The sequence below is a fragment of the Onychostoma macrolepis genome, chromosome 05 (genome assembly GCF_012432095.1).
Source record: "Onychostoma macrolepis isolate SWU-2019 chromosome 05, ASM1243209v1, whole genome shotgun sequence".
Taxonomy (NCBI): domain Eukaryota; kingdom Metazoa; phylum Chordata; class Actinopteri; order Cypriniformes; family Cyprinidae; genus Onychostoma; species Onychostoma macrolepis.
The window spans coordinates 29,354,160-29,370,648 of NC_081159.1; the positions used below are offsets into that span (position 1 = coordinate 29,354,160).

General features: G+C 36.2%; 1 protein-coding gene across 1 annotated transcript; it reads left to right on the forward strand.

Annotated features, from left to right (window-relative positions):
- The first annotated feature begins 11,650 nt into the window (after window positions 1-11,650).
- Window positions 11,651-16,254, forward strand: coq4 (coenzyme Q4 homolog (S. cerevisiae)). The gene is given in 8 exon segments (XM_058774499.1): window positions 11,651-11,893; window positions 12,763-12,909; window positions 13,454-13,550; window positions 13,653-13,755; window positions 13,841-13,970; window positions 14,432-14,525; window positions 15,561-15,637; window positions 15,640-16,254. Coding segments are annotated over 8 exon segments (831 nt in total). The 5' UTR covers window positions 11,651-11,823; the 3' UTR covers window positions 15,753-16,254.
- Window positions 16,255-16,489: the final 235 nt, after the last annotated feature.

The window sequence follows — 16,489 nt, forward strand, 5'->3', positions numbered from 1 at the left end:
ATGAAAATTATAATAACTCAGATAAACCATATATTGTCGTAGTCTTGTATTTATAAGTCACGTTGAATCAATGAAAGCACTTAAATGTTCTGTTTATTCAGCTAATGTTAGGCATTTCCTGGGTTAATTTCTTCTTCGGGATGTATTTGGAGTTTCTGCACGAGAGCGCCCTCTGGCCTTCAGAGGGAGATTTACTGCTGATCACAGAACCGTGCTTCACTGAAAGATACGCACAACAATCAAAGCTTTTGCCTGATCGCGATTTCGATTTCACTTCGATTTATAGTGCAGCCCTAATTTGAACCATCTGAATTGTTTTCATGGCAGTGAGTATTTTGCGTGCTGTTTATGTGTTCGGGCACCTCACATTTTTGTAGGAGCACTCTGAATAAAAAAAAAATAAAAAAAATAAACTGGGCAGACTAGTCTAGCTAGTCTGTCTAACCGTTTCTCCTCTTAATGTCATCCATATTGCTATGAAATATGGCATTCTATGTAGAGTTCAAATGGGTTTTCGTTTTGTGTTCTGCGATGACACGTGCATATGATGACAATGACAATTTATTTACATAGCATAATTAAAAACAACCCACGCTGACCAATGTGCTTTACAGTAACTAAAACCACAAACAACAAGAATAAAACAAAAGACAAAAACAATTAAAATAGTAATAGAGTACCATAAAAGAAAAGCACTTCAACATAATAAAAACAGTAATATAAAATACAATTGAAGATGCTTCAAGTATTAATTAGTTCACTTTCAAATTAAACTTTCCTGAGAATTTACTCATCCCCATGTCATCCAAGATGTTTATGTATTTCTTTCTTCAGTCGAAAAGAAATTAAGGTTTTTGATGAAAACATTCCAGGATTTTTCTCCATATAGTGAAGTTCTCCAAACGGTTGAAGGTTAAAATTACAGTTTCAGTCTAGTTTCAAAGGGCTATAAACGATACCAGACGATGAATAAGGGTATTATCTAGCGAAACGATTGGTCATTTAAAAAAATAATAATAATATTTATATGCTGTGATGCGCGTTCATGACGTCATGTAATACGTAATTACGTTGAAAAGGTCACGCTTGACGTTGAGGAAATTTGACGTCGCCAAACATTGGGTGAATTCTATGAAGGTAAAATGACGTCAAAAAGATTTGCATGCGCAGGGTAAGATTTGTGAAAGTGTACATAAGATAGCAAGCGTAAATTAATTTTGCATTCGCAAGAAAAGAGTTGTAAAAGTGCAAATTGCATTTCAAGCGTAAGAAAAGAAGATTTGCAGCCTTTTACTGTTTTTTGTAAGTGTATATCAAGTATTGTGAAACTGAAACTTCATGCTAAGGCAAAATAAATATGATCTGTATTCTTCTGACTTCCATTTTTCCGCGCTTACACTTTTGGCACTGTTGTTTCGCCCAAATACAGCCAAAAGTATTGCAAGCCTGTGCCCTATGGCAAGCCGTTTTAACTTTTATTCATTCTCAGGATATGACTTCTTGATATCAACAATTCAATTTTCACTAGTTAAAATGTTAATTCTTGATATCAGGAATTAGATTTCCACTAGTAACAATGGTTATTTTTGATATCAGCAATTACATTTCCACTAGTAACAATGTTAATTCTTGATATCAACAATTAGATTTTCACTAGTTAAAATGCTAATTGTTGATATCAAGAATTAAATTGTTGATATCTGTAATTGTATTTTCACTAGTTAAATGTCACCATAGGCTGCCATTCAAAAACAATTGTTGATATCAAGAATTAATTTCTTACTAGTAACAATTTAATTCTTGATATCAGAAATACAATTCTTACTAGTAAAAATGTCTATTCTTGATATCAACAATTTAATTCTTGATATCAACAATTTAATTTCTGATATCAAGAATTGAATTGTTGATATCAAGAATTGGGAGGGTAATTTTTGATATCAACAATTTAATTGTTGATATCAAGAATTAATTTCTTACTAGTAAAAATTTAATTCTTGATATCAGAAATACAATTCTTACTAGTAAAAATGTCTATTCTTGATATCAACAATTAAATTCTTGATATCAATTCTTGTACGCAGTCAATCCGTTTTGCAGTTCTTGATAAGGTTGTTTTCACTTGCAAAACACTGGGCGCAAGCTTGCAATACTTTTGGCTGTATTTGGGCGAAACAACAGCGCCAAAAGTGTAAGCGCGGAAAAATGAAAGTCAGAAGAATACAGATCATATTTATTTTGCCTTAGCATGAAGTTGCAGTTTCACAATACTTGATATACACTTACAAAAAACAGTAAAAGGCTGCAAATCTTTTTTTCTTACGCTTGAAATGCAATTTGCACTTTTACAACTCTCTTCTTGAGAATGCAAAATTAATTTACGCTTGCTATCTTATGTACACTTTCACAAATCTTACCCTACGCATGCAAATCTTTTTGACGTCATTTTACCTTCATAGAATTCCAAACAGAAGTGAGCATCCCTATGCCCTACTCCCTTCGAAGGGCAGAGCCCTTGAAGTGTGTTCTTTGAAGGGTGTAGGGCATTACTGTCTCATATAAGCGTTTGGAACTCGCTTGGTGAAGGGAATGACGGACAAAATGTTACATTGACAACGCTGCGCGTGCGTGCAGTATTCAGCGCTCCAACAGTTGTTGCAAATACATATTTCTTCTTATTGTTATTATTTTATTCAAATATTGTCTAACTGTATCTTATTTACTATTAAACTTTTTCAAACTAAACTTGCTTAAACTTGCTAACAATACAGTCTTAAATCATATTTTTATCACTGACGAAAATATTTTGTATTACATAAAAATAAAGAAAAATTTAACTAGCTTATTCTACTTACGTTTGTATGTAAAGTCAAAATAAACCCCGACTTTGTTTTAAATGCATCGCAAGATCTCCTAAGTGAAGACCACATGATCACAAACGGAAATCACTTCCTTGAAGTGACCATCGCATGTTCCCTTCACTAACGGACTTCTGGAAGGGCCCTTCGTGAAGGGAATCAGTTGCTCACTTTCGTTTGGAACTTCCCTACAAATGGCGTCCCCTTCCCGAAGTGCCCTTCAAGTGCGCAAAAAAGCCGTTATATTTCATCTGCAGCAACACTGTGAACTTTTATAATGATACGTTTGGTCATTAACTTTTAAATGCATCATTATGCAAACACATGAGCAGAGTTCTCGGAGTGAAAGACCCGCGATGTGCTGCTTTATTTCTCTCCAGTAGGGTAGGAAATCAAATTAAACGAAATGTGGATGATGTTAACTGTGATAAGATGATTAACAGGGCTGTTTAAACAGTGACAGGATGCATGTAACTAAGCAACAGAATGTCTGTTAAAGAGGCAGTTATGATGAAGTAGTCCCAAAGCCTGCCTACTATTCTGCTACATACTCAAAAGTATGTACTTTTTCTTCACAAAAAGAGTACATACTTTTAGGGCATAGTATAAGTAGGCGAATTGGGACACAGCAAATGTGTTTCTCAAACGGAAGGCTGCATCCTACAAAGGTTGCATATCTCGGCTGCCACGTCATCAAACGTCGCTGAAGGCCATCTCAATCGGAAGGATCCTTGGAAGACAGCCTACGTCTCGCGTCCTTCTTTCAGCTGAATTTGAAGGATGCATGGGATGTATCCTCCGCGACCTTCAATCACCCACAATCCTTTGTACCCATTTCATTTCATGAAAATAAACTGACGAAAAACGAATCAGTACTGAGCTTGTCTGAATTTATTATGAAATCTAAGACAAAAATAATGTTTTCGGACATGAAAGGATAGATGTTATCTTTTGTTTTGGTGTAAATTACTTAAACGCTAAACTGCCAATAATTTATGCCACAGGGAGATCATAGATGGCGGTTTTTCATTGTATTGCATTAACAGAAAGACAAATAATATAAAGATTTGTAATACAAAGGTTTTTTTTCCAAAACTATGTTTTATTAGTGTTTTTGTGCCCTGACGGATAGGGCGGAAACATATGTGACGTAGCCACGCGCACTTACTAGAGCGTCTCATTCTAGCGTTGAGGACGAGTCTAGCCTACAAGACTCTGAAGGACTGAACTAGGAAGGACGCAGCCTCGCTAGGATCCAGCCTTCCATTTGAGAAACACCCATAATATACGTAGACACCTCATGACATGCTGGAACCTAATCCAGCGTCGCCGCCATATTGGTTGGGTCTCCTCACTCTATGCTAGCACCGGAGTCAACGAAGAGCGAGCAATTTATGCCCGTATTTTGTGCAGTTTACTGTTGCAATAACCCGCGCAGATACCAGATCGCGTGGGATTACCTTTCACAAGTAAGACTGAACAATAATTTTGGTTATTTTACCATTTATAATATTATGTCATCGTAACTAACGTTACTTACGTGTAACATTATTACAGCAGGAACTGGTACTCTCTCTCATTGTCTCTTGCTGTTTTTTTTCTGTTCTTCAACTTTCAGAGGATGTGTTCTTACTCGGGGAGCACATAGCAGAAACCCAATTCAGAATTGAGAACCATCATTTCATGCTTGTGTCATTTGTGGTCAGTGGCGCCTGCAGGTGTGCGGCTGTACGCACTGTGTGTACCATGAGCGCTCAGACTGACCTGTGACTGGAGATGGCTGTGATTTGCCCCGCAAACATTTCAGCAGTAAATTATAGCCGTATTTCTGTCGACTGAACCAGCCATTCCATTAATAATGAACGTATCAGTCTTTTGCATGCCAAAGTCCATTTCTGCTTATAAACAGGTCAGGTTAGACTACCACAATTAGCTTGTAGCCTATTTTACAAATGGGAATACAACGAAAGTCATGACAATGTTTTACATTCAAGCTACCCGTAAAATTTATAGTGAAAAGTTCTTTAAAATCATCTGGAATGCAATAAAGTAATTTTTACAGCTGTTAAAGCATTTTGCTGCATGGATTAAAAAATAGGCTAATAAATAATTAGCATATCATGCAGACAAAATTACGTTGCAGAAAATCCTTTAAATGTAAAGGAATTAAGAGCAGAGCAACGTAAAAATCAGAAAAAATATAATCGGGCCTGTTTTAGGCTTTTCCTTATTTTTATATTTTAGACTGTGATGAAAAATGGCTTGCCATCTCCTCATTGGACTAGCCTTTAGAGAGAAATGCATCTTTACGGTTTACATAATTTTTGTTTTTGATTTGAACTATTTCGTTTTAAAGTAGTAATTTAAAGCTTTATATAGAGATATTTATCATATTTGTGACTCAATTCATTGAGTTTTGGTTCATCATTGTGAAGCGCTCCTGTTCAAGACGAGACGGCAAGCTCATCTGTTTTCCTATTTATTTTAATAAAAGCACAAGGTTTTGTTGATATTGTGAATGCACACAAATAAAAGTAGACCCTTTAACAGTTCCGAATGATGTATTACTCTTACCTTTATGAGCAAACATTATGGCGTATTTTAAGTTGTGTGTGTGTGTGTGAGAGAGAGTGAGTGTGTGCGTGTTTGAGTGTGTGCGTGAGAGAGAGAAAGAGAGATAAATTCATATGAACAATCAAACTTGTTTCTTTATTAAAATATAAAATTCATTCCTTTATACATTTATCAATATGCCATAGCCTACCATGTCTTTGTTAAAGAGCATAATACAAAGTCTTTTAGCATGAAAGCACGTATTTTTCAATGTGTGACAGCGTCCTGTATCATAACTAAATCTGTGCCGTTTGTAACAAACCAAACCGTGTGAAAATCCGGTAGAAATTCGGGGAGTTATGATTATTGTAGTTGGGGATACACATTCCTCAGTAGAAATAAATGCAGGACGGGCGCATTGGAGACCCATCCAAGATGGCGGCCGCGCTGTACGTCAGCTCCAATAGGCAGCGTCAGTCTATGAGGCGTCTACGTATATCATGTCTATGGTCACCAAACATTTCAAGAACATTCTTCCTCTCCTGAAAGATTCGTGCACGTCTCTGTCTCCTCAGCACCATCACAATCCCCTACTGGCAACTCCTAACCACTTGAGAGACCTCTCGAGTTGTCTTAAATAACTGGAAGAGTAAGAGTGATTGAAAGTAGGAGTAAATTTCATGAATTCTCAGCACTTCAGACTAAAATGGTACTTTGAGAAGCTTGATAAATACGGGCCCTGAGCTCATTTAACAAATGCCAAACTAGCAAAAAAATTTCCAGATAGGAGTGATGCTTGTCATCGCTGCAAGCAATCTCCTGCCAACCATCTTCATATGTTCTGGAGTTGCCCTCGGCTGACAGACTTTTGGTCAAATGTATTTGATACACTTAATAATGCTCTTAACATAGACTTAGACCCTAACCCCTTGAGAGTTTCTTTTTGCCATTTCCTCGAGACCTGATTTGACCGTCTCATCCCGCCAGGTCATCACCTTTACTACTGTTTTAGCTAGATGAGCTATTCTCCTCAAATAGAAACATGTCATCCCCCCATCGCATGATATGTGGATCCGAGAAATATTTTGCTGTATAAAACTTGAGAAGTTAAGATTCTCGCTTTCAGGATCTCTCAAATATTTTCATAAGACCTGGAAACCTTTTTTAGATCACATCTAAGGCTTACTTTGTTCTCCTGATACCAGCGCTAATACACATTAATTAACTTCTATTGGAAAGAGGGAAGAGTGATTCTTGAGAGAGAAATGTTCATTTAATTTTTATGTATTTTTTTATCTCGATTTGTTTATTTAATATATTATTTAGTTCCTTATTTATTTTATTTTTTTCTTTATATTCAAATGTCTTTTGGGTGGAAAAAAAAAAAGAAAAAGAAAAAGCACGGTCACCCCTACATTTCAACCTTAACTTCGGAATCGACAAAAGTCTCTATTTTGATGACCTGAGTGATCTGCCCTGCTGGAAAAAAAAACTATAGAACCCTGCCCAAAACACAATAGAAAATGTAATGGTTAATGGGAATTGTATTGGTTTTAATGGAAACTATAATGGTGTCTACTAGTATGTGATGGATTCTATTGGTGGGATGTTAAATCCTATTGGAAAAATGCCCAAAACACACTACAAAAAGGAATTTTGTAATGGTTTTACTGGAATAGCTAATGGTTTATAATGGTATTTTAATGGAAACCATTGGAATTTCTGTGATGGTTTCTATTGGGCTTCTATTGTTTTTTTTAGCAGGGTGGTTGAACAGTGCTCAGTCAGTAGAACAGAAAGGTAAGATGGAGCCATACCATTTAATGATTTGTAAACAAAAAGTAACATTTTAAAATCCACTCTGTAGCATACCGGCAACCAGTGTAATGAACGTAAAACCAGAGTAATATGATCCCATTTATGAACACCCGTTAAAAGTCTCGCTGCTGCATTTTGGACTAATTGTAATCGGGACATAGCTGAATGACTAATCCCAATGAAAAGAGAATTGCAGTAGTCCAACCTTGAAGAAATAAAAGCATGGATTACTTTTTCAAAATTTTTTAAAGAAAGAAAAGTATTTACTTTCGATAAAAATATGATCCACTCTGTGCTATCATGTCTCTGGATTGAAGCAGACTGTGTGTGCTGCGGCGGTTTGAGTGACACAACGTGATACCACTTCATTTGCCCCAATCGAAAGTATATTTACACTGTCTATATCATTCCATATCCCCTATATAGTGCACTGCGTGCCATTCACTATACAGAAGATACTAATTGTGTAAATACAGGTGCATCTCAATAAATTAGAATGTCGTGAAAAAGTTCATTTTTTCTTGTAAGTTATTTCAAAAAGTGAAACTTTCATATATTTTAGATTCATTGCATGTAAAGTAAAACATTTTAAAAGTTTTTTTGTTTTAATTTTGATGATTAGAGTTTACAGCTCATGAAAGTCAAAAATCAGTATCTCAAAATATTAGAATAGTTACATTTGAGTTTCAATAAATGACCATCCCTACAGTATAAATTCTGGGTATCTCTTGTTCTTTGAAACCACAATAATGGGGAAGACTGCTGACTTGGCAATAATCCAGAAGACGAACGTTGACGGGGCCGTTGAATGCTTGAATCTGATTGGCTGCCGAATGTTCTAAGGTGTGCAATTATTTTCAGGGAAACGCACAGCGAACGTAGTTCCAGGCAGCTCTTGACCGCATTACATGACCATATCACTTCGCCAAATGATTTCTGTTATTTCAAAGGTCTTACAACAGCAAAATAACCAAGACCCACAACGACACTGGCCAAATAAATAAATATAGTAAACAATATGATATTCCTGCTCACAATAGCGATTTATGTCTTATATACAGATTTCCTGTAGCTCAAATAGTAGAGCATGGCGCTAGCAACGCCAAGATCATGGGTTCGATTCCCAGGGAAAGCAAGAGCTGATAAAATGTAAAAACTGTAACTTGAATGCAATGTAAGTCGCTTTGGATAAAAGCGTCTGCTAAATGAATAAATGTAAAAAAAATGTAATACAGATTTTAAACTGGTGTGCTGTTAACTGACCAAGTGTTGGGCGATATGCTCAATTGTCATATCGTCCTATCGTCAGCCTGTGAGATCGCTGATACACAATATTATCGTGATCATTTATTTAATTATTTACTTAGTTTCATTGCTGGAAAGTGAACCAACTCACTGAAACTGAACGGTCACTGAAACTGATCTTGGCCACTCTTGTCAATGCTGTTTATACCAGTGGCGCCGCAGCACATTTCTGAAGCATCTCCCCGCTGCATCACTAAAGATAGGCGCCTACTGTATTTTTGACAGACAATAAATAATAATAATAATAATAACAATAATAATCATCTTGCATTAGTCAAAGGCATCAGCAACAGCTTGCTGAATTAGTTGAACAGCGGACACTTGTTTTTTAAGTAGGCCTATTAAGTAGGCCTTAACTAGTTCTTATTACCTGCCATCGCATCATCCAAGTGGTGGTGGTTGAGGAGAGACCCCCTATATAATTGTGAAGTGCTTTGGGTGTATAGCAATACACAATAAAGCGCTATATAAATGCTTCATTCATTCATTACTAGATATGGGTACTTATTCTATAGATACTAGTACCTATTAAATATATACTAGTAATTATTCATTAGACACTAGTACTTATTCATTAGATAATACTTATTCTCGTTGGATACTATACTATATACTTCTTTCCTTAGCGGCTAGTAACTATTCTATTGTTACTAGTAACATTTTTTATGACGTAACACTTCTACGCTTCATCACGCTCCTGGCGTTTTAAAAAATGCGGTGCCCCCATTGAAGACATTTGAAAAAATACGCTAGCCTCTGGAATAAATGCTTTGTTAGACACACGGCCTAAGACTGTGTGTAACATTGTAGGGTCTGTAGATTTGCATTAAACAGACAGAGAAAGAGAGAGAGAGAGAGAGAGACTGACTGAGCATGTGCGATTACCTATGTCTGTCCTTACTCAGGTCAAGTCAAACATTTCATGAAAAAAAACTGCCATTAGTTGTCAGAAGATGAAAGTGATATTGTTGTCATAGCATCCTTTCAGCATTTAAGGGGATTTCCCATGACTGGCATCAGAGGAGTTCAGTGCACTAAATCAATGTTTGCAATATATTCAAAATTCTGCTGCAAAAATTTTTACATACACCAAACGGTCTGCTCATATCACTCCTATTCTTTTTAACCTCAACTGGCTACCCGTGTCCTCTTGTATCACTTATAAAATTATTCAGCTTACCTTTAAGTCACTTCACGGTCTTGCACCTACTTATCTCTCTGACCTACTTTCTCCATATATTCCTTCTCGTCTACTTCGATCATCTGCAGGGGAACTTCTTTGTGTTCCGAGATCTCACCTTTCTTCTATGGGAGGGAGATCTTTCTTTTTTATGGCTCCTAAACTTTGGAATGCATTGCCCCTGTGTCTTCGGTCAATAACCACACTGCATGAATTTAATCTGAATTTAAGCCAATATTATCGGTCATTATCTGGTTCTTCTTAAACTGTTATGGTTTAATGCTGTATCTGATTGTTTGCTGTATTTGACTATCTGTATTATTATTATGGTTTGCAACTGCAACCGCATGTCCTGGACTTGGCAAATGTCTACTGTCCATCTATGTATGTATTGATTGCTTATATTGCTTCTGTCATTCTGAAGTGTCTTTGAGCTTGGGAAAGGCGCTATACAAATTAAACGTATTATTATTATTAATGGCATTGTTCTCTATGAAGTAAAACATCAGCTTCTGCATTACCAAGGTAACGTGTTGATCATCGATCGAGCCTTATAAAGTAGTGCTCAAAGATAAATTAATTTCAAGACCTTGTTTCATTCATGAATAATTCTGCATTTTTAACGTTATTAGTTGACTCGCTCATTAACAATATAACTGCAATGAGTGACAGCCTGTCTAACATCTGACGTGTCCTAACTACAGGCGACAAGATTCCAGCGTCAAACATTTTGACTGTCCACACCAAACTTGACAAGACAACGCGACACGACACGACAGAATCAATCAAATATCACAGCCAATCAAAAGCATGTGTGGGTGGGCTCTCTGGAAGAGAGTAATGCACTCGCAATGAAATGGATAGGTTTATGATCTAATTCATAAATATTAAACCTTTTTAAAATAATTAAATGTACATACTGAGTGACCCACATCTGTCATGTAATACGCTTGTTGGTTTGCATTGAGTTCACAGTTGAGTTCACAGTTTAACGTACATCTAATCTATTTTCAAGATCTGAGGTAAACTATCTATTGTTGCTTTCAATATGGCTATAAAGGTCATGCAAAATGATATTCAAACTCACATTAGACACTTTTAACTTAGAATAAAGCACATATAATCAGTACCTGAGATTATCACTGTCATAGTTTGTATGTTGTTGCTCCAGCTGTGACGTCGCGGAAATAGAAACCATTTCTAAAATAGACATTTTGCGTGTCGCCGTAGTGGCTAGTTAGGACAAAAACTCTGATTAACATGGAAAAGATACCCCTTATGTAGTTAGCACACAGTGTAAGGAGAACAGAGACAAGTATACCTGTACTGATACTGCTGAAATATCAACAAAACTGTTAGAAAGGCTTATCCAGTTAGATTTGAGAATCGGAATTATACATTTCCTAATAAGCTTAAATATAAAGCTAAATAAATAAATGAATACATAAATGCATATATCGCATATTGTGATACTGAGCAACTCAAAAAGGAAAATTTCTTCACGGTGACATCCTGGTGTAGCATGACAATAGAGACTAGTACCAGAGGCAGATGAGAGGGTCTGACTCTGTATTATTGGAGAAAGCATAACGGCTAACAGATCATGTGTGCCTTAATAACCAATCACATTACAGCCTTGAAGTCACTGAATTTCAGTCAGGGTTGAGTGTAGCCATTTACGGATACCATAGGAATAAATGAGAAGTGCCACCTGTCGCAAAAAGTCAGTGACTTCTCTTATAAAACAGCATTTTTTTGTGGTAAACTCTAAAAATAGTTAAATACAAAAGTATTGTTTAGCGTAAAACATGTTGAAGATCAGCAGTTAGGCTGTTGATTCATTAAATGATTAAAAAGCGGTTTATTCAGCTTAGTGAAGCATCTCCTCCATTGACATCCATTAAAAAAAACAGCCTCTGGTCTCCTTTCCCACATACTGCCAGACCGGAAGCGTTAGCTTTAGCCGTTTTAGGCTTTTTCGGCTAATAGTTGCAGGCTTGTCTTCTAGTGGCTTTGCTAGTATGTTTTAAGGATTCGGGCGGCTATAGGTTAATACGGCTTGCCATACACGCTCTGTCACCAACACGTGCAGTCCCCATGTAATCCATTATGCGTCGTCTGTCGGGTGCTGTCCTTTTAAAAACCTCTTGCGGATATTATTGTCGACGTTCATATGGAGGTATTTTTACATATGGAGGAGTGTTTTGTTTTAGAGTTTAAATAGTTCCATAGTTATATGTAATCTGCTCAACTGCATAGAATACCCGTATTTTACAGCAAAAATGTCTGACCTTGCTAGTAGCTTATTGGCTAACCAGTAACAACAACTTCTTGTACAATTTGCGGCAGACAAGACGCCTAACCAGTAACGTTACTGTGAAAGCGTTTATGTTGATCTGTTATCTAGAACAACGTTCTTCATCATCTACAAAATGTGCTAGTTAAAATGCAGTGTTTGGGGTTGCATAATATTGCATGTCAACAAACGACAGTTTTAAATGACATTTCACCGATTATCATACAGCTGCTGACAGCACCAAATAATTTATTTTAACTAACAAACAGCATGTAACTTTTGCGACCTTATTTCAACTCGGTTTAGTAAAAAATAAAAATAAACATTTTACTTACTCTCTTGTCATTCCAAAACAGGTCATTATTCATTATAGTAATGACATATCGGCGGATAGGCTAAGTGTCATGGAAATAATTTAACTACGTAATAAAGTAATTCTAATGGTCTTAAAACAGGCTTCATTTTCTTTATACAAAATATAAATCTTTCCATTTTTTATTTTTATTTTGGTTTGAAATATGATAGCCTATAATGATATATTACAGTATAACCTACTCTGAGGTATAAACTTGTACCCTCAACAGCAAGGAGGTTTCTGAGGCTACATTTTGTAGTAAATTAAGTTAAAGCTTCATGACATGATGAGTAAGGTTGCAGGTGTGATAGTTAATCTTAGTACTATGGATTTAGAGTAGTTGAGTCTGTCTCAGGATTTGAACCTCAAGAGCTATCACTCTCTCTCCTACACTCAGTACTCACCGGACAGCAGTACACAAGCTCAGATTCAAAGCAGTACGATGGAAGGTTGTATCCAAGTCATATCCCAACAAGTTCTGTACAGAAGGCTGTTTTGGCTTTAGGTTCTGGTGTGGCTGCTCTGAAGAACCCCTACAGACATGGTGAGGCTGTTAATTTAAAAGTCATTATGTTAGGCTAAATATTAGGCTGAATGTGATCTTTGCATGATGTCACCCTAGTAATGATCACACTTCCTGAAGACATTTTCTTTAAATAACAGCTGTTAGTTTCTTTTTCAGTCTTGGTGGAAAGTCCACAATTGTTTTGGTGAAAAAGATACTGATAAATAAAAACTCTGTTATTATGGATTCTTCAACCTAAATGTAATCTGCAGACCTGTTTGAGGGAAACCTTCAGAATTCTGTGGAATGGATTTAAACATGGTAAAATATGGAGACAGTTTTATTTTTACATAGTTACACAGTTATTGAACGTGCATTCAAAGTAGACAAATTATTTAATATACAAACACAAGAGATGGGGAATTTGCAGATAAGCTTAGGTGCCAACTGTAACCAAACATCACCCTGCTTTAACAGGCCCAAAGGTGTTTTTGTTTATGCCGAGGATAATATTTTCTAAATCGTGTCAGTAATCCCCATGATTCAAAACTTTTATGTATACTGACATGTTTTACCAAAACAGATATGGTTGCAGTGCTTGGGGAAGCCACAGGGCACCAGGCCCTGATCAAGTTAAGGAATCGGATGAGAATTGACCCTGAAGGTTACACTATTCTCAAGTATGTCTCATTTGTTTACTCTGACAACTGTTAAAACTGTTAATGGCTCCATCATTCATTATTCAAACTTTCACTATCTTTATGTTCAAATTTTGTTTCTAGAGAGCGTCCAAGGATCCGTCTGTCTACGTTAGACCTCACTCAAATGTCTGCTTTGCCAGATGGGACTTTAGGAAGAGAGTATCTCCGTTTCCTAGAAGAAAATGTAAGACAAATGAAAAACACAGAAATTATCACTTTAACATTTACCAATAGGTCAAATTAACCATTGTTATCTCAACTTTTTTCAGAGAGTCACCCCTGACTCAAGAGCTGATGTAAAGTTTGTGGACGATGAGGAGTTAGCGTATGTCATGCAACGATATCGTGAGGTCCATGACCTATTGCATACCTTGCTTAGTATGCCCACCAATATGCTAGGTGAGCGTTTGATACCATAACAAAATATGTCCACTTTTCAGGTGTGTATAATTTCCACTTGTTGTGTGTATGCCTATATAACTCTCCCTCAAAAGCTTTTGGTTCTGTGTAAATACGATGCTGCATCAGAGCTATTTTGTCACTGAAGTACATTGAGCCAGGGGTGCCCAAACCTGTTCCTGGAGATCTACCTTGCTGCAGAGTTCAGCTTCAACCCTGAACAAACACAACTGAACCGACTAACTAGGATCTGAAGGAGCGCTTGATTGTTTGATCAGGGTTGGAACTGAACTCTGCAGGAAGGTAGATCTCCAGGAACAGGGTTGGGCAGCCCTGCCCTAGATCGTTATCAATAAATACTTTTTGTGATTTTTTTTTTTTTTTTCGATACATATCAGAAATGCATTATAGCATGCATTTTTCATCTCGTGAAAAACTTTCCTGTTATTTCTTACCCACAGGTGAGGTTGTTGTGAAATTGTTTGAAGCTGCACAGACTGGTCTGCCCATGTGTGTTCTGGGTGCAACGCTTGGACCCCTCCGTCTGTCTGTCAGGTGAGTTAACATGATAGGCTATCTGTCTGTGTACAGCAGCATGATGTCAGTTACTGTAGGAATGGTCTATCATTTTAACAAACAAGCATAAAACATATAAACAGTAATGCTCTTACATTGGAAACTCTATGGAGCAAGACACCCTGTTTTAAAAGACTAACCAATAGGACAACTTCAGAGCTTAATAACACATTTTAATATGGAATAATGAATATAAATGCTTTAACAAAAATACAAGCTTCACATATCTTATTGTAAACCTATAGAATGTCTTGCCCCTTAGACTTTGATTGTAAGTTCATACTGTCCAAGCGGTTAACATTGTTGTGAGGCAACATTATTGTCTGTGGTAACTGACAGAATGACAGAGATGTAATCTGTAGAGGTTAAGTTGCAATTAAATTAGAAGATTCCTTTATGCAACCAGTGACAAGTTCAAATCAGTTTAATTAACACAGTGATTAAGTGCTGAAGTGTGTTCAGTCATATGTTTATAATATGACTGAACACACTTCAGCACTTAATCACTGCAACTGCATCTCAAACTGTAAAACTTTGTGTACCAGGAATGCAGTAAATCTGTATGTCCCCTTCTGCTGAAATTTCTGTGATTACAACCAACATTTGTCCTCGCTGAGTGTTTCCCGTTCTTATGTTCATGTTTCATTATGGCCGTTATCTAGGTTTCATTATTATGACATCCTAGTGCTATCGTTCTTTGCTTTCATCTAATACTGTAATACACTGTGACCAGTTTTATAGTTTTACTGGTTCCCAGGTCACCACAAGGATATTACAAACATCCTAATAAATATTTGTTAATTTTGTATTTCTTCCTGATATTACTAATATAATGATATTAATGTATCTGGGCAGTAAAAGTGATGTTATTTCTGGTATATTTCAATCATATTATATAACTTGTGCTGTTTTTTTATGATTTTAAAATAAAATCATGTGTTCATCATATGAATCATGTTACAGTATGGGTAAATAAATACAATTTTATGTGTGTCTCTATGTTGATGGTGTCAGTCGTCTACAGTTGCTGGTTCAGTCTCTGGGACCATGGGCTCTGCGCAATGGCGGTCGTGCCCGATGTGTTCTGAGCATCTTTTCGAACGGCGCTGGGAGCAGAACCTTGATGAGTTGAGACACGAATTGAACATTGATCCACCACCTGTCAATCTGATCCCATCCAACGAGAATACATCCTCAAACTCTTAGTACACTCACCTGTGTAATTGACGGAAATTTGTACGTTTTAGCTTGTGGGAGAGCCCCACAAGGAAACTACATACATTCTATTGGCAACAAAGATCACCTTTTCCTTCTTCCTCCTATGATGGGAAATGATGCCTCAAAAAAAAAAAAAAAAAAAAGTAATGTAACAATGTAAAAATACTATGGCATGAATAGGGAAGTAATTAGGTTGTTCAGAAAGAAGATGAAGGAAGTTTAATATAAAACATTTTGTAAGCATCTATTCACTGTTGATTTATAGAATTATAGGAGCACACTTGATACTAGAATGTTCATTGTTGCTACTACAGTGGAGTTAAACCAGCACATGAACAAAATTGTGACATCCTTATTTTTTTATTTTGAAAGTTTTGATGATAATAATAATACACATTTTATTGCTATTTATATTTTGTCATTTTGTTTGTTTATTTATAATTAAATATTATCTCAAAATAAAGAAAGAAAAATAATCCGTTTGATCAGATATCTGTGATATTTCTTTAAATTCTTTTCAGATATTTCTTTAAATATTTGGATTTGTCTTTTAAAACAAATTAATTTTTATACAGTTAACAGTGCAAAGTGAAAACCGTGCAGTAGTCTGCATTCAGATAAACATAAAGATGCATAATATAACAATAAATAAATGTTTTCATAATATAACATTTATTTTGCATCCATTTCGAATTTGCAGCAGCAGTGTAAAGTCTGTGGTGGAC